Genomic DNA, 23,272 nt, shown 5'->3' on the forward strand with positions numbered 1-23,272 from the left:
GAGGGGTGGAGAGAGAGAGAGGGCGGGTCAATGCTCCATGCAAAGTACAGTACAAACTACGGGAAAGCCCAAACTGGTGTGTGGCTGTCACATATTTCTTAAGTCACATGTTTGCTACTGATGTTAAAATGGGGACAGATGATCATGTAACTTTTTATCCAGCTCTTTTGAACTCTTTAGCAGGTAGTCTATTCACAAATGTAGTTTTGCTCCTTCTTGTCTGATTCTTAAATATGGAAATAAGTATTTTGATTCATTTTGTAAATACAGCTGTAAAGAAAAATAAGAAATTTAATGTTGTCTTTTAAATACTTTTCATTCTAATATGAATGTTGTTATATTGTACTTAGAAACTGTACCTTTAATATTACCTTTATTAAAAGTGCATTGGACACATCAATTTAAGATGTGCTTTATGTGCTGTTATCCCATAATAAAATTTACCGCTTGTAATGGGCTCTTATTATCTGTCTGTCTCATTTTATCAATATGAATCCAACATAATTCTTCAAAATGTTTTTCCTGCACATATTATTGTATGCTTAAGATAAATAAGGCTTCTCTTAACTCTGCATAAGGCTTTGGCACTGGTGTCTTTGACAATAAGTCATCATTGCGTGTGAGAATTCATTATTTTTTTCTCCCATTGCTCACAAGGTTTTCTAGATATGCATATTTTGGAAACAATATTTCAATGATTGTAATTTGGCTGTGGGTTAGGAATGTATACAGTAATAAGGTCTGATACAGGGTGAGTCCGGCCCGTCTCAACCACCCTACTGCTAAACATAAACCTCCAGTACCCACGGTTCGGGCTACACCAGTTCCATCTCACCAGTGCTCCATCACCATAGACCTGGACTCCCTGCCTGCTGCCTACCGATTTTCTCAAAACCATTTTTGACTCTGTATCCTATGACATTTTAGCCATTGTCAATGACTCCCAATCTACAGGTGTCTTCCCACCAATACTTAAAACTGCTTTGGTGAGACCTGTGCATAAGAAAAACAACTTAGACACTTCAGTCCTTAGCAATTTTAGACCAATCTCCAATCTTCCCTTTTTGAGTAAAATTCTGGAAAAGATTGTCTTCAAACAGATTAATGATTTCCTACCTACAAGTTCTACCCTTGACCTTTTCCAGTCCGGCTACTCGCCCATCATAGCACAGAGACGGCATTAGTCAAAGTTGTAAATGACCTCAGAATTAATGCTGACTCCAAAGAGCTCTCTATTCTCGTCCTCCTGGACCAGAATGATACTATAGATCATGCAATCCTCATCAAAAGACTGGAGAAGTGGGTTGGCCTCTCCAGTCCAGTCCTTAATTCGCTTAGGACCTATCTAACCGGTCGTGATTTCTTTGTTGCCCTCGGTGACCATAGTTCAGGAAAGACCCCTATGACCTGTGGAGTGCCCCAAGGATCGATCCTAGGACCTCTACTTTTCAGCCTGTACATGCTGCCCCTTGGCAGTGTCATTAGGAGGCACAACATTAGCTACCATAGCTACGCAGATGATACCCAACTCTATATTTCTGTAACACCCAGTAACTACAGCTTGGTTGACTGCCTTGTCAAGTGTATTACGGATATAAATGTATGGATGTCACATAATTTCCTCCAATTAAACCAGGACAAAACAGTACTGATCATTGTAGAAAAAGCTGAAAGAGAGAAACTATCTGCACATTTAAAAACTCTGGAAATTGACACCAAATGGCAGGCTAAAAACCTAGGTGTCATACTTGACTCAGATCTTAATTTCGAAAACCACATCAAGAATATTACAAAGACATCTTTTTACCACCTAAGGAACATTGCCAAGGTGCAACCCTTTCTCTCTCAGGCTGACACCGAAAGACTAATGCATGCTTTCATCACAAGCAGGCTGGACTACTGCAATGCTCTACTATCAGGCCTAGCAAAGAAAGCAATCTCTAAGCTACAAATGATACAGAATGCTGCAGCACGAGTCCTCACTAAGACTAGACGAAGGGCACACATCACACCAGTCTTAAAATCACTACACTGGTTACCTGTCAACTCCAGAATAGACTTTAAAATAATATTACTAGTCTATAAATCTCTCCACAGTCACGCACCAGAATACATTTCAGACATGCTTTTTAGGTACATGTCCAACAGACCACTCAGATCCTCAGGTACTGAACTTTTAACAGTTCCAAAAGCGAGGACCAAGAAACACGGCCTAAGAAGGGCCGAAACAACGGAGGTCTTCAAACGAGATCTCAAGACGTACCTTTTCGACATACAGTAGCCTACAATCACTAGCCAGGACCTTGAGAGAAAGGCAGCCTCAAACCTACCTGTGAATCCTCAGTATACATTGGTGTATATCCTGCTATGCACTGTATGTATATCAAGTAGTGTACAGAAGCTGGTTACCCTGAAACAGGCTTGTTCTGTACTGACATCTGTGTTGCTTCAATGGCTCAGCGTGCTACTAACCTTTTTCTGCCTCCCCTAGTGCCTCTCTCTCTCCCTCCTATCCTCTAACCAGGTCCAGTGGATGCCCCACTGTCGCCCGCAGACCACCTTGAGTTCAATATTGAGAGGGGTCAGGGAAGAATTTTTACAGCTCACTTATCTGGCCCTCAGGTGATACTGTTTTTTGGCTTCCCTCTGGAATATGTAGGGGTGAGTCATATGCCCACCTCCCTTGTTCTCTGTAAAGCGCATTGTGTTGCCTCGGGGTATGAAATGCGCTATACAAATAAAGCTTTGATTGATTGATTGATTGATAAGGTATGTTCATCCGGACCATTTTAAAATCGGAGTGTTTCCTTGACGAGAGGCTTTGAAGGTAACACCATAACAACAAGGCGTTGGAATCCTTAGAGCACTCAAACCATTGAAATCAAGTGGCTTCAAGTATCATCCATAGCAGGCTTTTAAACAACAACAAACGATACATAGCTACACGATGGAACTGTTATGGTGAGTCTTTTGAACAGGTCGAGTTAGCTTGCTATAAGTATGCTAGCAAGCTAACTTGCCAATTGATGCAAACGTTAGCGTTACTTGGCTACTATTTTGGGATTTCACTATAGCCACGATTACCTACCTAGCTGGCTACAGTAGCTAGATAGATAGATGGTTTTTATTTCATTTCAAACCTTACACTCGTGAAGCACTGAGGTTTCCCTCATTTACAATGACGAGTTTACACAGACACAAATCAACAAAACAAATGCAATGTATATTAATAATAATACAAATAATAATAATTAAATACAGTTACAGGTTGAAGTACATAGGTCTAGAGTCGTGGACTTAAACTCCGTGGCTGAAGGAAGGACCTCAGGCTTTAGAGTCTGTTGTGAGGTATTCCATGTCATCATGGAAGAAGAAAAAAAACAGCCCTTCAAAATTCAGAATGCCGATCGTTAGGGTCTGGTAGGTGCCAAGGCTCCAGTCCAACAGAGACGAGATGTAAAGTGAAAGTTTACCAATGATGGCTTTGAAAATAAACAAATACCAGTGATAGTTACGCCTTAGAGGAAGAGATGGCCGGCACACCTTATGATAAAGAACACAGTGGTGAGTGTCATATCCATCACCCGTAATAAACCTTAGGGCTAAGGGAGTCCAAGGGTGTCAAGGTTGTCACGGAAGCATATCTATACTGTAGATAGTGTCACCATAGTCTAATACTGATAGAAAAACATCTTGAACAATTGAACACAAACCAAGATATTTATACTCCGTGACTCTCTCAATATGCAGGCCATTAGCATTTGAAAGGTGGAGTCGATCATAATCAATAGTCCTGGCTCTAGAGAACAACATCAATTTAGATTTGTTAGGATTTAGGACTAGTTTAAGATTGGTGATACTTCTTGTAGTACATTAAAAGCAAGCTGCAAATTAACAATGGCTTCCTGAACAGTATCTGCAATACAGTAGACAGCTGTATCATCAACATATAAATGAACATGACAGCCGGTTAGTGTAGAGACAATATCATTAATATAGATGGTGAGAAGGACAGGACCCAACACCCAACCCTTAGCTAGAGACAGGAAATTAGATTGAATGCTACCCGATTTCACACATTGACACCTTGATGACAGTTAATCCTGAAATCAGTCACAAGCATCTCTATCCAAACCAATACTAGAGAGTCTGTTTAAAAGCAGCTGGTGATCGACTGTAACAAATGCTTTTGAAAGATCTACAAAGAGGGCAGCCCAATGCTTCCTGTTGTCTAATGCCCAGAATATGTCATTAGTGACAAGAGTGACAGCTGAAATAGTACTATGATTAGCTCTAAAATCAGATTGGTGAGGACTTAAAACTGAATGACTTGAAAGAAAAGATTTTAATTGGTTATTTACCAAGGTCTCCAGAACTTTGGCTAGGCATGGTAACCTTGAGATAGGATAGGATAGGCTTATCCCTATCACCTCCTTTGTGCAAGATGTAGCTACTGTATATAGTGTAATATATAGCCACAGCTAACGTTGATTCGTTAGCTAACACCTTTATATTTCAGGGAGGACATCCCACCCGATGACGGCCCATTCTTTACCAGAGAGCTGTACGACAAGTATTCTATCGCACCTAATGTCAAGGAACTCTGGGCTATTGTTCAAAGCCAAAGGTACAGTGTTGAATAATATATAGCTACATATTGTTCCAAGTGTATTTTGTGGGCATCTCATTGTTGCAACACCAGGGTGACATGTACTGTACTGCTCCTTGCCCTCACTCATTTCAAGTTCCGCGGAAGTGCAGGGCAAGTCCAGCGGCGTCAGCGGTAGCGACAGCGCCTGCGGTGAGGGCCATGACTCTGACGAGGGCTCTGCAGACGACCACCATGACAAAAACCTCAAGAGCCTGGAGGCTTACCCGGAGCCCAGGGTTCCTTTCCCCTGTGTGTCCAGTCTCACCAGCCAAGACCAGCAGACATATCTGCGAGCGCTGACAAGCTGCCCTCCCAAGAAACCTCCTCAGGTGCCGATACTGTCCTCTCCTCAGTGAAAGCCCCGTTGTAGCTGGAACCCTAATGTCTACACTCTCCTCAACACTGATAAATACATAATAATAGTCATAAAGAATGCTAACATATTGATCTCTACTCTGCAGAATTTGTGTGTGCGTGTGAGCAGTGAGGTGTCCCAGTTCATGTTACACCTGCAGAACGTGGCCAGAATGTGTGCTGAGGATTACAACGTCTTATCCCAGGGAGCAGGGCTCTACACAGATGTACGGGTACCACACCGACACCGCACAGCCTCACCCTGCCTCACCCTCCCTCACCCCCCTCACCCTCACTCCCTCACCCTGCCTAGCCCTCCCTCATCTTACACCCTGCCTCACCCTCCCTCCCTCACCTCGCACCCTGCCTCACCTCACATGGTCTCATGGGCTCATATGGTCGATGTGGGGAGCTACTTTAATACATGTATCTTTGTGTGAAAACCCGGTATTGGCTCTCCCACTCTACTTGAGCTCCGCCAGCACGCCATCTACTACCAGACCAATGAGAGTGACACGTTCAGGAATACTAACACGCCCATCCCTGTTACAGGAGTTCTTCAGAGCCTGCTTAGAACACATAAAGACCTATCCACAGAGTTACCGTATTCACGAGATGACCAGTTTAACAGGTGGCACCTTCAATCCAGGCCTCAGCCTGGCCTTTGAAAAACAGCTTCTGGTGATGGTAAGATAGCATTTAGGATGTTTTTATTTATAGTAAATAGTAAATGAATAGTATAAATAGTTTATTTACAATGTGTGTACAGTATATTCCCTTGATTGCCATTGAATATTTCAAACTTTAAAGTACAGAACTTTCTTTCTCTGTGAATAATCGTGTTCTGTCTGTTTTGGTCCCCTTTGTTTCTCCAGGGCAATGTGGAAATTACAGACCATCAAATTCTGCCTAATGATGCGCAGCTTGCATCGGATTATGAGAGAGTTTCATCAGAGAATCCCCCAGCTAAGAAAGCCAGGGACACACTCGCTGTGAGCATGTCACTCCCCTTTTTAATTACTGCCACCCGGCAAGGCCCAGAGAAGTGTAGGTTTTTACTGTTTTAGATCCACAATGATCAGAGGACTTGCAGCTCTCAGCATATTCAATTTCTACTTTAAGTCACCAGAGGGTGCTTAAGTGTAATTTGGGACAAAACACTGAAGGTTCTTCAGTAGTTGAAACCATATTATTGTCCTGTTACTCCACTCTGTTCTAGGATGTGCTTCTTTTTTTTTTTTTTTTCCTATCTTTTTTTTTTTCACCATCTTTCATCATCATTCAATTCCCTGACAATAGTAGCAGTGCACATTGGGACGAGGCTCGTGCACGTAGGGACCAGGCTCATGCCTGTTCTCTGTCCCTTTCTCTCCCTCTCCAGACCATCGGCGATGACGGCAACGCTGAGAAGCTGTGCGCCCGCTACGAACCCCACGTCTGTCTGACCAGAGACGCCCTGGTTCAGCTGCTCGACAACCACGGTCCAGAGTTCGCCGACGCCTGGGAGCTGCCTTTGTGGGTGAAGACCGGCCCAGGGAAAGGTCTGCCATCGTCGTCCTGAACACCGGCGTACTGCACACAGCAGTGCCGTCATAGAGCCTTCTGCTCTCACGCTGAAACCCCTCCGACTCTGGGGCGTTCCGGTTACCGAACGCCAGTTGACCGCGGCCACTAGGCAACGATCGTGCTCCCGTTTCACGTTTCAGACACGTCCCAGAACCAGCTCTCCCAGAACCCGCTCTCCGCGGAGCTCCAGTACAAATAAACAGCGGACCTGTTTTTCAGTATCACTGAAAAAAATTACTTAATAAAATCCTCGTAACATTTTGCATTAGTACTTTTAAAGTCAATTTTACTGCTGTAATATCAAGTAAAACTCACTTGCCAGTAACAATTATATACAAGTTCATTATTTCATAGACAGGAAAGTCGCAGTAATCCAAAAATTAAGTCAATCTTATATATCTGTATTAAACACTCTTATGAATAAGTAGATTTTACTGTATTCTTTTGATAAATGGATGGTAAATGGGTAGTTGGGTCCAACCCCCTGACAACCAGGCTGAACATCAAACAAAATGGTCGCTCCTGAAACGCGACCAGTGGGAGTTGAAGCCGTGTGGAGGACGGAATAAAACCTTGACCGCATTCCACTGACCCCACAGAATCAGTGGAACTGAGGCGTTATTATACCAAAATATGTGTTTGTTTGTTTGTTTATTGTATTTAAAATAAGGGACAATGCACATTAATCAACATATCAGTTTCCACATCAATGTAAATGTACCAGAGTTAGCTAGTAGACCTAAGCAAATTTTCATAATTTTTACACAATACAATAGAGTATCCAAAGATGTAACAGAGTTCCAAAGATGATAGCCTACTCAGTGATTGCAAATCTGGTTTGCTTTAAGCCATGTCTTGGCACCGAGTGGCCACAAGGCGGTGCTATTACACCAACTTGGTCCTGTGATTTGCAGGTAGTGGTCAGAGGAAGACTGTCTTCATTGACTCGCCCCTGCTGAAGACCGAGGTGTCTGTGAGAGAGAGGAGTCACATCTACCACGAGGAGAGTCTCAAGCTCTCCATCAAGAAGGACGGACAGAAGAACGTGTTCCACCTCCTGACCGAGGTCCCCACTGCAGTGCAGTACGCCCCTGTGGTACGCCCCGCCTCCTCTCCGCCACACACGGATTCTGATTGGTTACTCGCCGTTGTCTAGACTAACAGGTTTGAGCATTTGTTGAACAGGAGAGTTCCAGAGGAAGCCTCGTGCCACTTGAGGACACGGGCCTGGACTTCGATGTGGACCTCACCGACCTCGAGACATTCGGAGAGTCGGCGTCCGGAAAGTTCTCCAAGAAGCCGGCGAGCCGGAAGAAACGGAGCGCACCTGTGGAGACGGAACCGCCCGCACGCTCGGAATCCGAAGCAAAGCTGAGCGAGTCCAGCGCCGCCACCGAGAAGGAGAGCGGCGCCCCGGAGGAGGAGGAGCAAGGAGAGGAGTCATCTACGGAAGAGCCAGCGGAGACGACGGAGAGCAAGCCGAGTCCTGCCGTGCACCGGTCCAAGAGGCTGAGGAGGATCGTCGACACAGACAAGTCCGAGGAGGAGCAGCTGGTGATCGCGGACGCGACGTTTGGCGGTGGGGACTCCGAGGACGAGCAGTTGGTGATCGCGGACGCAAGGTGCAGCGGAGACTCCGAGGACGAGCAGTTGGTGATTGATGACCCGCTATCGCTAGACGCGCCACCCGACAAACAGCCCCAAAAAACGGCCAAGACCAAGACCGCACCCCAGTCTTCTCTCCAGCCCCCAGAGACACCCCTGAGCTCTGCTGAGTCCGTCCTGGGCCCCCCTAGGGCCCCCTCTCCCCAGAGAGATGGAGCCAGACCCGGCCCTGCCTCGCCCCCTGCCACGAGGCCCAAGAGAGGCCCCAAGAGGGCCAAGGTTCCCGGGGACCAGCTGGGCCAGATCTTGCGCATGCAGAAAGCCATGCTCAAGCCTTCCCAGAGCCAGGACCCGGCCAAGGCCTCTTCCTCCTCCTCCTCCTCCTCCCAGCCAGCGGGCCCCTTCTCTCCCCCATGGGCAGCGGGGGCTCCGGGGCACGGCCACCCTCAGTCTCTGGTGAAACCCTGCGTGTCTTCCTACCTGGAGAGCGGCCGCAGCATGGACGACGGAGGCACCTACGCTGTTGCTGCTGCCGGGCCCGTCTCAGACAGCACGACTACCACAGAACCGAAAAGTTAGTATCTGTACTTGCTGTTTCTCCGCAACGAAAAGATCGAAAATAACTAACTACATTCACAAGGAAAGCGTTTGTGTCTCATTGTACTATTTTGAGTTCTGGTGGTCACGGTAGTGTGTCACGTTGTAACCTGCCCCATCCTGCCCCTGCAGGGCTGCTGTTTTAGGAGCTGCTGGTGAGCGTGTCACATTGTAACGTGTCCCCCCTTCTCCTGTGCAGGGCTGCTGTCTGAGGAGCTGCTGGTGAGCGCGGAGGACGAGCAGGACTACCAGGCCCCAGCGGAGGGGAACCTGCTCTACAAGCTCTACAGTCTGCAGGACGTGCTGCTGATGGTCCGCAGCTCTGTGGCCCTGGCCCACAGCCGGAGGATCGGCCCCGACGGGCCCAACCAGGTCAGTCAGGGCCCGGCTGATTCACCGGGCTGATGACTGAATCTGTCATAGTCACGCACGCACACACACACACACATGCACACACACACACACACACACACACACACACACACACACACACACACACACACACACGTCTTTGTGCTGAACTTTTGTTTCTCTCCCCTCTGTCCTTGTCCAAGTTGGTGCCCGTGCACGTTCTGCCCAAGATGGAGTACCAGCTGAGCTATGGGGTGGAGTGCCTGACCAGCCATGAGGCCTGCCAGCTGTGGGCCGAGACTCTGCTACACTCCAGCACTGTCTCCTACGTAGGTAAGAATACTACTACACTAGTATGCTATAGCCTAGTACTGTCTACGTAGGTAAGAATACTACTACACTAGTATGCTATAGCCTAGTACTGTCTACGTAGGTAAGAATACTACTACACTAGTACACTACAACCTAGTACTGTCTCCTACGTAGGCAAGAATATTACTACACTAGTACGCTATAGCCTAGTACTGTCTCCTACCTAGGTAATAATACTACTACACTAGTATGCTATAGCCTAGTACTGTCTCCTACCTAGGTAATAATACTACTACACTTGTATGCTATAGCCTAGTACTGTCTCCTACGTAGGTAAGAATACTAGTACACTATAGCCTAGTACTGTCTCCTACGTAGGTAGGAATACTACTACACTCAAGAACTCACACTAGTACACTATAGTACTGTCTCCTAAGTAGGTAAGATAACTACTCTACTGCATATGAGGAACAGTTACATTATGTTCTATCCTCACCAAGTTCCGAACTGTCCTCAGCTGCAAGCAAAAAGGCCTTGCAAACGAGGTTCTAGCAAGCCTCCGTTTGTCTGGTTCTTAAAATGGAGGCAGAAGAATACGTGGAAGTTGTAGTCAACCTCGTGGCCTCAGACAGAGCCCCCTCCGGGTAAGGAGCGAACGAGCAGCCCTCCCTCCCAGGCCGGTGGAATAGCACTGAGATGAGTCATTCCACCGCTGTGGCTGTTTGGCCTCTCGGTTTGCATGGTTGCCATGACAACAACCACATTTTGGTTGCCGAGGATAAACAAAGCAGAAGGCCATGGCGTCAGCCAGACGACGGGTCCGGACTGCTCTGCAGCGTGGTGCTATCTGGCTCCTCAGGAATCCAGGAGAGACCCCACCCTGACTGATATCACTGTTCACTACGCAACAGGTTAGGCTCAGTGACTAGTTTTACAATGTAGCCTAGTAGTACCTCAGCACCCAGACAGCCGTAGTGACAACATGGCCCTGTGTATGAATGTCTGTTGAGCTGGAGTGTGGCTAAACAGTACCAAGCTCACTGCATTCCCACATAGCTGGCAGGAGACACTCCTTCAACCATACTTGATACTACATACTAGTATATGCATCAAAAGTTCCATTCTCCCAGTGTGCTGGGGCACAGTTGCACAGTTCTATTGCAAAACATTACCATACTTCATAGTCTGAGATATTAAGATCTATCTTATGAATTTTTACTTTTTTCCATTAGTTGCTTCTGGAAGTACTGAAAATGATTTAGTTTCAAGTTAGACTTCAGGTTCATGGTAGACAGACCACACATAGGGCTAAATGTCCAAAATAGCACACCCCTTTAACTCAATTATTAACCAAGATAAACTAAACATTAACAAAAGATGTTTTAGTATTTGACTCTGTGCGGGTGGAAGGATTATCTTATATCAATCCCACTAGCTCTCCGAGTGCTCAGAATATTATCACAACGGTGGTCTGCCAGGTACGTTAGCGCATCTCTGAATCGTCCCTCCCCCGGCTGATTTGAATGGGTCTCGGGTCGGTGCAGTTCTTTTGTGAGCGAGTGTTGGGTCGTGACGGGGTGATAACTTGACTCCCTGACCAGGCGCTAGCCTCCAAACAGAGGTGATCGGGTCCGGCCTCTGTGATGGAGATCCACGCTCCAGCCACAAACACCACCGTCCCGTTCACAGGGCCTATTGGTTGTCCCCCTCACTAGGCTCAAGGCAAAAGCCAACCGAGCCTTTGCATCAGTGGCACCAAACCAGTGGAATGCCCTTCCACAGGATTTAAGAGCGACATTTTTAAATGGCAGCTGAAGTCTCACTTGTTTAGACAGGCATATGTCTAGCCGTGTCTGTAATTTTTTGTTTATGTCCTGTCTCTGTAATTTATTGTCCTAGGTGCTATATTAAATATACTTTACTTACTTACCTATTCATATACCAACCGGTGTGGGCACTATGCCATGGGAACGGGCGTGATGAGCTTAACTGTAGCAGGCGGAAGGCTTCCGCAGCGCAGAGATTACTAGAGAGACGCAGTCTAGGGAACCTCGCTGCTGGTGAAATCATCAGACTGGGCAGGTCTGAACAGGCCGTGTTTGGACTGTGTGTCAGAGACGTCTTTAACAGACAGGGTCATGCGCCTTATCATGTGCAGCACTATTCTACTGTACATGTTCTGTTTGTGAGGTCCGACCCCATGGGCGTAGTGATGGAGAGTTCATAGAGACAGTAGGCGTGCTGTACGCGCTCATTATCTGTCTGCTACTCTCTCTCTCTCTCTCTGTCTGTTCCTCTCCCTCCCTCCCTCTCTCTCCCTCTCTCTCTCTCTCTCTCTCTCTTTCTCTCTATCTCTCTCTCTCTCTCTCTCTCCCAAACTCTCTCTCCCTCTCTCTCTTCCTCCCTCCCTCTCTCTTACTCTCTCTCTCTCTCTCTGTCTGTTCCTCTCCCTCTCTCTCTCTCTCTCTCTCCCAACCTCTCTCTCCCTCTCTCTCTACCTCCCTCCCTCTCTCTTTCTCCCACCCTCTCTTTCTCCTCCTCTCTCTCTTTCTCCCTCCCTCTAGCGCAGGGGTGCCCAATACGTCGATCGCGATCGACCAATAGATCTCAGAGGTTATGCTGGTAGATCTCTATGTTGGTAGATCTCTATGCTGGTAGATCTCTATGCTGGTAGATCTCCAGCCATTCAAAAGAAAAGCCATTATAAGGCGACTTGATGATGCGTGTGGAAGTTGCGTGTGCAGAGATAAGCAGTCTCATCACCTCTCTTTTTGTCCAAATGAGCAACTTTTTCCTCCTGCTACTTTGTAGATTACAAGGGTGACCTGCAGTTTAGCTGAGCGTTTTAATGATTTAATCATGTGTGGGCTGATTTCATCATTGTTTAGTCTTGTATGTGTAGCTGACAGCTGATAGTAGCCCAGCAAAATCAATCAGAAACTCAAAAAAGCCCGAATTCTGCAACCCTGACTGATCCATTCAGTGCAAGTCAGCAGTGTATTGAGCTGTGATTGAGTCATGTAAGCAGGCTAAAGACACTCTGTTCTGACCACTAGTTGATTGTTACCTGTTAAGATTGTGCAAGGCATATATACAACAAAGTTAACGTTCCACTTCCAGTGTGAAGTAATTGGTAGCTTGATTAATAATTAATAATAATTGATTTTGAAACAGTAGCCGTATGTTGTTATTTCGGTTGTATGTTGTTATTTTTGTGCGTGGCGACGCACCAAAGATGGCAAATATCCAGTTGTCACTCCCTCCCTCCCTCCGTCCGGTTGTTGACCTGCAGTTCTATGTTGCTACCACAAGAGGCAGTGGTTTTTTGTGCATGGCTGCAGGCCAGCGCACCTAGAATAGCGTTTGACCGGTTATCACTCCCTCCCTACCTGCATTTCTCTGTTGGCACCACAAGAGGTGTTAATTAATATTATGTTATTTTCAGTATGGGATAATTTTTTCTTTTAAGATATGACTTTAATGACACATGAATTAAAACCTAGCCAATGTTAAGTGACAAGTGACAGAAGGGCGGGGGTTCCGGGGGTGTGAGGCGGGGGCCCACCGGGGGGCGGGGTTTGGGTGGTAGATCTTGATGAGCTGGTCATTTTAAAAGTAGCTCACCGGCCAAAAAGTGTGGGCACCCCTGCTCTAGCGGGTCGTCCAATGATCGCACTGTAGGGCCGACGGTTCAAATCCCGCCTCCTCCTGTCCATATGTCGAAGTGTACAGATGTGGGAACATAAGAATGTAACTTGCTGCAGCATTTCACGTCGCGGTATTTGGCAGGGAAATCCCGTTGGAAATCTCGTGGGATTTCAGATGGGTGTTATTTCGTTTTAGTGATGCACTACCGCCAGGTGGCGTCTTTGAGTAGATTTAGCAGGCTGGGCTCTGTTTTTCTCCTATAGTCTACGAATGAAGCATCATTAAATTTCACATTCTTTAATTTAAATGCTCTGTTGTAAAGCACTTTGAGCTGAAGGTATCTGTATGAAAGGGGCTATACAAATAACGTTTAATTGTTATTATTACCTTGTTCTCAAACACATGTTTTATCCACCTCGATGTAATTTAATTATTACGAACACCTATAATATATCTAGGCCTACAGTAGCCTATCTATCTCGGCAACTGACGTCGGGTCAAGACGTGGTGGCTGTTTGGTCAAATGCGCAAAATAACAGTATTGTAAATATATTTGTTAGTAAAGATGTGGTGAACGTGAGGGTTTTGCGTTTTGTTTCTGGAACGCATTCAACTGTTAGGCTACTCGTAAACCCCGGAAGTAAATTTGAAGACGGGGCATAATGTAGCCAAGTCTGAGCGCAGTAGGCTATATGGCTTCAGCACGATACAAAGAAAAAATAAGCTTGATCGACTTGTGGATCCATACAAAATTGAAATAGTCGCCATGAGTAAAGATCACTCATTGCCAATCATATCCGGACATTAACTATCTTGTGCATAGCGGCAGGTTTGACAGTGAGACATCAACCGATAATTGTAATAATGCGATTATTGAAATGGTCTTGTGAACGCCTTTATCTGATTTCCAAAATCGGGGTAAGGTCCATAGGACGATTGTGGGTTTTCATTTGCACATAACTATATTTTAATAAAACATTGAAGTCCGCCTGTCAATGACTTTCCCTAAAATTGTGTTCTGTTGCACCCCCTATTGTTAAATTATAAATGAAAAAAACATACACAATATGTTGTTATTTGAATGATCTTGAATATATATATTCAAGATCATTCAAATAACAAAATATCGTGTATGTTTTTATTTATTTATAGCCTACCGGCCGCCAGCTGTTCAATGAACGGCTATAGGGAATGCGCAGTTTCGCGCTGGCTACAGCCTATTATATGAACAGTTTTGCGCTATGTAGGCTATTATAAATAGGCCTAAGTATTATTCATTGGGAATAGCTTGGACTCGCTGGGGACTGGTGGAGAGACGCAGAGCCTCCCCAGACGCGACATCTCCAGTTGGCTGTGTATTTGAGCTGCCGCCTCAACCGTGCGTAAGAGCAGAGCGCATCATATAGCTACAACTAGTAGCCCATAGCCATTAAAACGGCTTATTGTTTTATTCATATATCAACTAGATAATTCGATAATAATGAGTAGCCTATAAAATGAATTCAATAGGGCAAGCCTTAAGTTGTAGCCTAGGCTACAGTACAATCACAAGACGTATAGGCCTAGCCTATCGTAAAAAGCGTTGCGTTCTCATAGGCCTATATTAACTTAGATAATTATTAATTATGCTCAGGTCATAATGTCCGTTGAAAATAATTCCCTCTAAGCAGAATTTGAATTGTATTAAAATAGGAAATGATTCCTTCTAGGTCTATATAAAAAAAAACATTTTTCTAATGTGTAGCCTATAGGCGATGAACAAAACCACAATGTAGCCTGCTTAGCGAGCGAGAGGGCAGTCTACCATAAAGTGTATAACCATAATGTAATATATCTAGACTACATGCATTGTGGTATTTCTTTATATAGCCAATTGTTTCTCAATAAACAGTTATGTCATCCTCTGAGTCCGAATGTAGGCTAATAGACCGGCAGCTCTAAATGCCTTCCCAATCAATGAGACATGGTTGTAAAAATGATGTTTTATTGATGAAAAGGGTAAAACTGAAGAGTCATTGCATTGATCGATGCAGTCCGCTACCAGCAAACACTGAAAATACAGGTCCTCCAGCGAACCTGGACTAGACTATTGTAACCCCCCCCCCCCCAAAAATTCTTTTATATTCAAATAAACTGGAGGAACCGGTTTCCCTGGATCGTGGGAGGGGGGTAGCCTGCGTTAGCGGGTGCTTTGCCATGACCGGCCATTGAATTTATGTGTTGCCATTCATTTAAACCACCATCTCATCTAGACTACTTCTGTTGCTGCATTTTTACATTTATGCTTTCATGATTTTAGAGCGCAATAAACATTTTTGCAGGATTCCAAAAAGTCCATCCATTCATCCAACTTTGTTCTGAGCGCAGCGCAGGCTGGTAGCCTACTGTCAAGGCTCACGACTGATGCACTCCCTTAACACGTCTCTTCCCAGGCCATCAAGATAATTTCAATATGAAAGACCTTGGGATTCCAGGAGTCAAGGCCGTTTCAGACGGGGAGCGACATTCCGCCTGCGTTCTGCTCGGAGCGGGGGACGCACGCGTCCTGCGCGCAGCGGGGCAAGCTGACTACAATTCAGCTCTTGTCGCGGGCGGGCGTGTGCAGCATAGTTCCATATGAGAACACTCCTCGGTCCAATTCCGTATAGTAGATCAGCCTGTGTAGCCTACTTTCAACGAATGTATTATTAGACATAATATCATAATAATATATAAAGCCTTCAACGACCTCCTGCTGCCTGCCTGATGGTCTCAGGGCTAAAGAGACCGCGCGATCATTCCTCTAGCTGCTTTGCTGCTAATGCGAGTTCGTCTCCGTTCCTGCCCGAGAAACAGAAGTTGAACTTATAGCATCAAAATAGCTACAGGAATCAACGTTGTAAAGTTATCTATCTGCTTTTTAGCCACCGACAGCTACCGTTAATATTATGGAAGCTGCTGTCGTGAGCTAACGTGCTATCACGGTCTCATCGTGCAGCTTCACAGCCTGCTATTAGCAGACAGCATTAAGTTGACAAAATCACACTTGCACATCATTAGAATTCCAACCATTTATATGGGATTTATCATTCAACTAAACATGGAACCTGAATAGCCTAGGCTACTACCTGATATTTCAACCTGCTGCCATCAGTGATCGGCGCGTCTGCTTGTTTGAGTCATGAATATCTTACGCAGTTACATTCCATGTGTCCCAAAACTGTTAAATCATTCCCCATGTAGTTCACTATGAGTCGCACTCAATACATCCATGGTAATAGGGAGGGAGTGAGTGAACCATTTCAAACACATCTCTGGTCATCTCCGTTAGCCATCTTACTCGTCCTGATGCCATGTTCCATATGAGAACACTCAGCCTAATGTATTAAACTTCTACTTGTCCCGACAGTTAACAGATATAGACCCGGCGACAGTTACAGAGATAGAAACTATAAATAGATAGGCTTTGTTCGTAATAATTAAATTACAACCAGACAGACAACAAGGAGTTTGAGAACGGTAGGCTAATCTAATGTGCGAGCCAGCAATGGGTCAATGAGTGGTATTACTGCGCCCCTATGGGCAGGCGAGCGGTGGTGCGGAATGACGTAAAGCGCCTGTTAGAATACCGCGGGTCAAGTTACATTCTTATGTTCCCACATCTGTACTTGGGCAAGACACTGAAGCCCAAATTGCTCCCAATGAGCAGGCTGGCACCTTGCATGGCAGCTGCCGCCATTGGGTGTGTGAATGTGTGTGAATGGGTGAAATGAGAGGCCATTGTGAAGCGCTTTGGATAAAATGTAAGTGCAGCCCATTTACCATTACCATTTACCCTCTCTCTCTCTTTCTCTCTCTTCAACCCTCTCCCTCCTTCTGTCTTGCTCTCCCTCCCTCTCTCTCTCCCTCTCGCTCGCTCTCTCCCCTCTCTCTCTCCCTCTCTCTCCCCTCTCTCTCTCCCTCTCTCTCTCTTTCTCTTTCTCTCCCTCCCTTTCTCTGTCTCTCTCTCCAGGTCACATCAGTGCACACACATCAAGGCTGGCTCTGCTGAGGAATCTGCCGGCAGACTGGAAACGCAGCGTTTCATGTGACTTCAAGTGAGTGTCGAGCGTCCTCAGCCAGGAGTGTCGGTCACTGTAGTATCCGTCCGTCCGTCTGCCCGTACGTCCGTCCTCACCCTCAAACATAGACACCGCACTGTCCTGCACCGGGACGCTCACAGGGGGGTTAGGAAACAGCTTGACCCAATCATCAGTAGCTATTTTAGTCAGCTTGACCCAATCATCAGTAGCTATTTTAGCCACCTTTAGTCAGCTTGACCTACCGAACTATTTCAGTACCTAGTGATCATAGTGATCACTACCTAGTCAGTTAAGGCAGTGAGGTATTCAAGGTTTTTGATCGTTCATAGTTCTGTTGATCACTGTTTGAACATCAAGGCAGAGTTGACGTGATCCGGTGTCGCTACCCTCTGCTTCTCTGTTCGCAGGCCTGCCAAGTCACTGAACATATTGCATCATTTGCTGAAAAAGACCACTGTGTAAGTTTGTCTCTTCCTGCTGGCTCTACTGTAACTCATCCCCCTGTGCAAGACGAGGCAGAAACTCTGCGTCAAGAACGTGCTTGTCTGGCTCAGCGAATCCAGGTTTTTGAGATAAGCCTCTCATTGGTGCTGCTCAATTCCAGCGGCACCAATCAGATTCAATCCCCCGACACTATTTAGGCCAAGACAATTGTGATTGGTGGATCTCAGAATGATAATGGGGTGCAGCCAGACCCTTCTCCTTCTGTGTGGAGAAAGGTCCGGCTATGCGAGACTGAAGTACCGGCTACACGCTGCAACTCTACGAAGTGAGAAAGCTTTTCCCTCGTCCGCTCTCTCACCTCTCTCCCTCCGTAACGCCCTGCTCCTCTGTCATGGCCGCCTGGGTAACGCCCTGCTCCTCTGTCATGGCCGCCTGGGTAACGCCCTGCTCGTCTGTCATGGCCGCCTGGGTAACGCCCTGCTCGTCTGTCATGGCCGCCTGTGCAGAGTGAGAGTTATGTGAGGAGAGCCTCAGGCCTGAACAGGCTTCCTCCACCTGTGTTTGTGTTACGTGTTGCTCAATCTACCGCCTGATACATCTCACAATGGACCTGTCACCTACTGCTTTCTTCCGTCTTTACACCCAGACATTCCTCTCTCTCTCTCTCTCTCTGTCTCTGTCTCTGTCTGTCTCTCTCCCCCCCCCCCCCTCTCTCTCTCTCTCTCTCTCTCTCAGGCTGGAGGCAGGCCGCTACCTGCTGAGCCACAAGGCGGGCGAGCCGTTCGTCACCATCTTCCGGGCGGCAGGGGAGGAGAGCAAGGCCAGCTGTGGGGCGTACGACCTGCGGCGGGCCCACGGCGGTGTGCCCCCGCCCCCCACTGCCCGCGGCCACGCCCCCCCCTGGGTGCCTGTGGACCCCAACGTGGCCCTGCCCTTCCACAGGAGACACGGCCGGGTGCCCTGCACCTTCCCCCCGAAGGACCCCCGCAAGGTACGGCCAAGCCCCGGCACGGCCCCTCTGCGTTCAGGCGCCAAAGCTGATGTTAAGTGTTTTGCGACACGACACCGCGCCCCTCACAGGCTGTAGTCATGTTTGAGGTCGTAGTCGCGGTTGAGGTCATAGTTGTGGTTTCAGTGAGCTTCACCGAAGCAGCCAAGAGACTGTTCTCTCTGACCAATCAGCAGTCTGGACAGTGTTTACACGACCCCCGCTACAGCCGGCTTGGAACCTCGACGGAGCAGGTCCTAAAAAAGTAACGGCTCACCTCGCCTCTATGTGCCTTTGCGTGTTGAGAAGCCCCAAAAAGCAAGTAGTGTAGAATGGAGTAGATGTGCTTTTTGGTCTGGTGGAGATGGGCTGTGTGTGTGACGTCACGGGGGGCGTCTGGAAAGTCTGCCACACCCCATGTCGTCGCTCGACACCGAGCTACCGGCCGAGCTACTGTACACATGTACACCGTTGCTGTGGAAACACGTGACGCGATCGTATTCCTCACATTCCTGAGTTGCCTGCGGTCGCTGTTGACTATGGAGCTGCTGCGGTGATTGATTGATGATTGAACAAACAAGCTAGTTTTATCTTTATAAGTGTAGTATTTAAATTCAGTTATATTCAAACTAGCTAGCTAAATTAGACGTTAGCTAGTGCAAGTCCGAGGATTTATTTTCATATTTTATTACAAATACATTAGGAACGTCCAATATTTGATATCAATAACAAGATAGCTAGCAGAGAAATACAACCATTTTTCTTCCTTGTCTTCCTTGACACATGTCACCTATCAGATAGACTTAATGTTAGTTACAAGGCAGATTCATTGTTCAATAGCTTATTAATCCAGGAATAATACATATTTCCCAAGCAAAAATGTTGAGTACCTGAAGCGTGTCCCCCTCCAGCGTAGAGCACAGTGGTTCAGGGTCATCTGAACCTGAAGCGTGTCCCCCTCCAGCGTAGAGCACAGTGGTTCAGGGTCATCTGAACCTGAAGCGTGTCCCCCTCCAGCGTAGAGCACAGTGGTTCAGGGTCATCTGAACCTGAAGCGTGTCCCCCTCCAGCGTAGAGCACAGTGGTTCAGGGTCATCTGAACCTGAAGCGTGTCCCCCTCCAGCGTAGAGCACAGTGGTTCAGGGTCATCTGAACCTGAAGCGTGTCCCCCTCCAGCGTAGAGCACAGTGGTTCAGGGTCATCTGAACCTGAAGCGTGTCCCCCTCCAGTGTAGAGCACAGTGGTTCAGGGTCATCTGAACCTGAAGCGTGTCCCCCTCCAGCGTAGAGCACAGTGGTTCAGGGTCATCTGAACACACCAGCTCAGGTGGATGGGACACAGCTTCCTCAGCGGGCGGGCTTGCTCGTGATGAACAACTAGAAGACACTTACTTTTCCGCAGAAGCTTCACTGAAGCATACAGTGTCAGAGTCTTCAGCTGGTGGCCATCTCCTGTTGCACAATACAAAGTAGCCCCTCCCCCCCCTAAATAAAAATAATAATAAAATAATAGGCAACAGTGGAGAGGGTGCAAAACAGGACAGTGTAAAAAGTATGGTGTGCAGAATATTACCTATAATATATATGCATGTGCAATGTTTACATGTACGTATGTGCAGTGTGATCCAACTTTCAGACAGAAGTAGTTTGTTTTGTTCGTGTAAGTATATGTCCATAACTGGCATCACTTCACATGTTTTAGTAAGTACTTGACCTTGTTACAGAACTCTTTCCCCTGGTCCGTCAGGGTGACCTCCGGTGCACCATGGGTGTGGACAATGTCCATCAGGGCCTGGGATGTTGCCGCTGCAGTCTTGTCCTAGCTATGTATACGCAGTATATGCCATGGTACTATTATTTGAGATGCGTGTGGTTGATGAACTGAACAAATAGTTCCAAGTACATTTTTAAAAGCATGATCATTGTTTATATCAGAAATAAATACTAAACACACCGAGCACAAACCTGGATGGGAACCGCCTCCACCCACTTGGTGAAGTAATCAGTCGCCGTGAGGCAGTAGTAGTTGCCATTCTTGGACGAGGCCTTGAACGGTCCGATGAGGTCAACACCTAGTAGAATACAGTCAAATACATGTCTTGGCATACTCTAATATTGGACAAGATGAAGTAAAACTTACCCTGAAGCATTAATCTCTCTGCCCCTCTCCGGATGCAACGCTTCTTTCCCTCAGAGACACCCTCCTCATACTTCTCTGCTCTGGACAAATAAAAGAAAATCTCATTGAGTGATGCCATATTAGATAGATAGCTCGTATTACAGTAATTAAATAGCACATTATCAATTATTTAGCCACTAGCTAGCTAAGCAATTTAAGCAACAGTTGTCTAAACCAGAAGCTACAAGCACTTCAAAATAAATCTAACAGACTAACAACTAACAATTATTTAACTATCAAGCAAGCAATTTACTGTTGGCTAACCTTATCCAAGGCAACTAGCTATCTAATAATTTTTGCTAGCTAGCTAGTTTGCCTAGTTCGTTTCAGTAGTCTAGATATCTAGCTAGCTAGAAACTTCAAAATAAAACTAACACGATCTAAAATCTAAAACAATGTGTACAATATAAAAGGAAAATGATATAGAGGTTATCTGCTGTAGAATCTTGTCTCGGATTATGTTGTGAAAAATGTCTGTAAATGCCTGAGGAACGTTTCCACATCAACGATAAGCAATTACGTCACCCGGACACATTTTGGCCTCCGGACACATTTTGGCCTGACACCTCCACCCCTCTCTGCTCGGGCTCCACCCCCCTCTGCTCTCGCTCCACCCCCCTCTGCTCTGGCTCCACCCCCCACCCCCCTCTGCTCTGGCTCCACCCCCCTCCGCTCCTGCTCCACCCCTCTCTGCTCTGCCTCCACCCCCCCCAGCTCTGCCTCCACCCCCCTCTGCTCCGGCTCCACCCCCCTCTGCTCCCCTCTGCTCTGGCTCCACCCCCCTCTGCTCCCCTCTGCACTGGCTCCACCCCCCTCTGCTCTGGCTCCACCCCCCTCTGCACTGGCTCAACCCTCCTCTGCTCTGGCTCCACCCCCATCTGCTCTGGCCCCACCCCCTCTGCTCTGGCTCCACCCCCCTCTGCTCTGGCTCCACCCCCCTCTGCTCTGCCTCCACCCCCCTCTGATCTGGCTCCACCCCCCTCTGCTCTGGCTCCACCCCCCTCTGCTCTGCCTCCACCCCCCTCTGATCTGGCTCCACCCCCCTCTGCTCTGCCTCCACACCCCTCTGATCTGGCTCCACCCCCCTCTGATCTGGCTCCACCCCCCTCTGCTCTGGCTCCACCCCCCTCTGCTCTGCCTCACCTCCCCTCTGCCCTGCTGTCCTGGCCTGGAATCCCTCTCTTATCAGGCTGAAGCACTCAGTCGCTCCACTCCCCCATGTTTCAATACATCCAGTCTAGAACCAACAAGATGGGGACAATGGAGGGAGGTAGTAGCTGCTGGTAGAAAACTATCTCTGGTATGATTGTCGAAGGAGGAGCCACAGTCAAATTGTTATGGAATGAGAAACATTCCTTAAAGAACACTTGAGAGCTGTTTGCTGCTGCCAGTCACAAAGGCCAGGTTCACACCTCGTACTGTCTGCCTGTCTGTCTGACTGCCCGTCTGTCTGTCTGTATGTCTGTCTGCCTGTGTCTGCCTGCCTCTCTGTCTGCCTGCATGTCTGTCTATCTGACCTCACTTTACCTTCTATACCACCTGAAGCACAACTTACTAACTTTCTCTCTCTTTCTCTTCTCTCTCTCCTCTCTTTCTCATCAATCTTTCTCCTCTCTCTCTCTTCTCACTCTCCTCTCTTTCTCCTCAATCTCTCCTCTCTTCCTCTCTCCTCTCTTCTCTCTGTCCCTCCCTCTCCCTCCTCTCCTCTCACTCCTCTCCCCTCTCTCTCCTCTCAATCTCCTCTCTTCCTCCTCTCTCTCTCCTCTCTCTATCCCTCCCTCTCTCTCCTCTCTCCCTCCTCTCTCTCTCCTCTCAATCTCTCCTCTCTTCCTCCTCTCTCTCTCCTCTCAATCTCTCCACTCTTCCTCCTCTCTCTATCCCTCCCACTCCCTCCTCTCTCCTCTCTCCCTCCTCCCCTCTCGCCTCTCTCTCTCCTCTCAATCTCTCCTCTCTTCCTCCTCTCTCTCTCCTCTCAATCTCTCCTCTCTTCCTCCTCTCTCTCTCCTCTCTTCTCTCTCCTCTCTCTATCCCTCCCTCTCTCTCCTCTCTCTCCTCTCTCTATCCCTCCCTCTCTCTCCTCTCTCTCTCCTCTCTCTCTCTCTTCTCCCCTCCCAGTCCAAGGCTGTACCACCACAGACCAACCCCAACCAAGAGGACAAGAAGAAGAAGAAGAAGAAGAAAAACAAAGGAGCTTGGGCAAAAAGACGGGATGTTTGGATCCAGAAGACTGTTCAACGCCACAGAGGAAAGAATGCTCTCTAGACTGGACCATGACTGTGCTGGCCCTGCAAGGTCATATTTCTACTTGAATTTAAACATGTTTAGAAAATGTTAAAGCACTTACATAGGCTACTTACAGAGCTTGAGTTGATTGGTTGTATTTTTTGCCACTTATTATTATGTTGGTACTCTTTTCAATACTTAATATACTTTTATATATTTCTAATAAAAATAAATGAAAAAATAAAATGTATTTTTTGAAATGGAACTGCACATGAGGAAGTTTGGAGAGGGGCG

At 47.1% G+C, this 23,272-nt stretch overlaps 1 protein-coding gene across 1 annotated transcript; it reads left to right on the plus strand.

Annotated features, from left to right (window-relative positions):
• The first annotated feature begins 2,868 nt into the window (after nucleotides 1-2,868).
• On the plus strand, nucleotides 2,869-23,108 carry ice2 (interactor of little elongator complex ELL subunit 2). The gene is made up of 15 exons (XM_084452535.1): nucleotides 2,869-2,961; nucleotides 4,520-4,627; nucleotides 4,746-4,980; nucleotides 5,113-5,232; nucleotides 5,558-5,692; nucleotides 5,881-5,997; nucleotides 6,387-6,546; nucleotides 7,486-7,667; nucleotides 7,757-8,750; nucleotides 8,973-9,145; nucleotides 9,328-9,457; nucleotides 17,076-17,160; nucleotides 17,553-17,603; nucleotides 18,325-18,580; nucleotides 22,871-23,108. The coding sequence occupies exons 1-15, from the start codon at nucleotides 2,948-2,950 to the stop codon at nucleotides 23,015-23,017; spliced, it is 2,907 nt and encodes a 968-aa protein (XP_084308661.1). The 5' UTR covers nucleotides 2,869-2,947; the 3' UTR covers nucleotides 23,018-23,108.
• The last annotated feature ends 164 nt before the right edge of the window (nucleotides 23,109-23,272 follow it).

The sequence above is a fragment of the Borostomias antarcticus genome, assembly GCF_949987555.1.
Source record: "Borostomias antarcticus genome assembly, chromosome: 18".
Classification (NCBI taxonomy): domain Eukaryota; kingdom Metazoa; phylum Chordata; class Actinopteri; order Stomiiformes; family Stomiidae; genus Borostomias; species Borostomias antarcticus.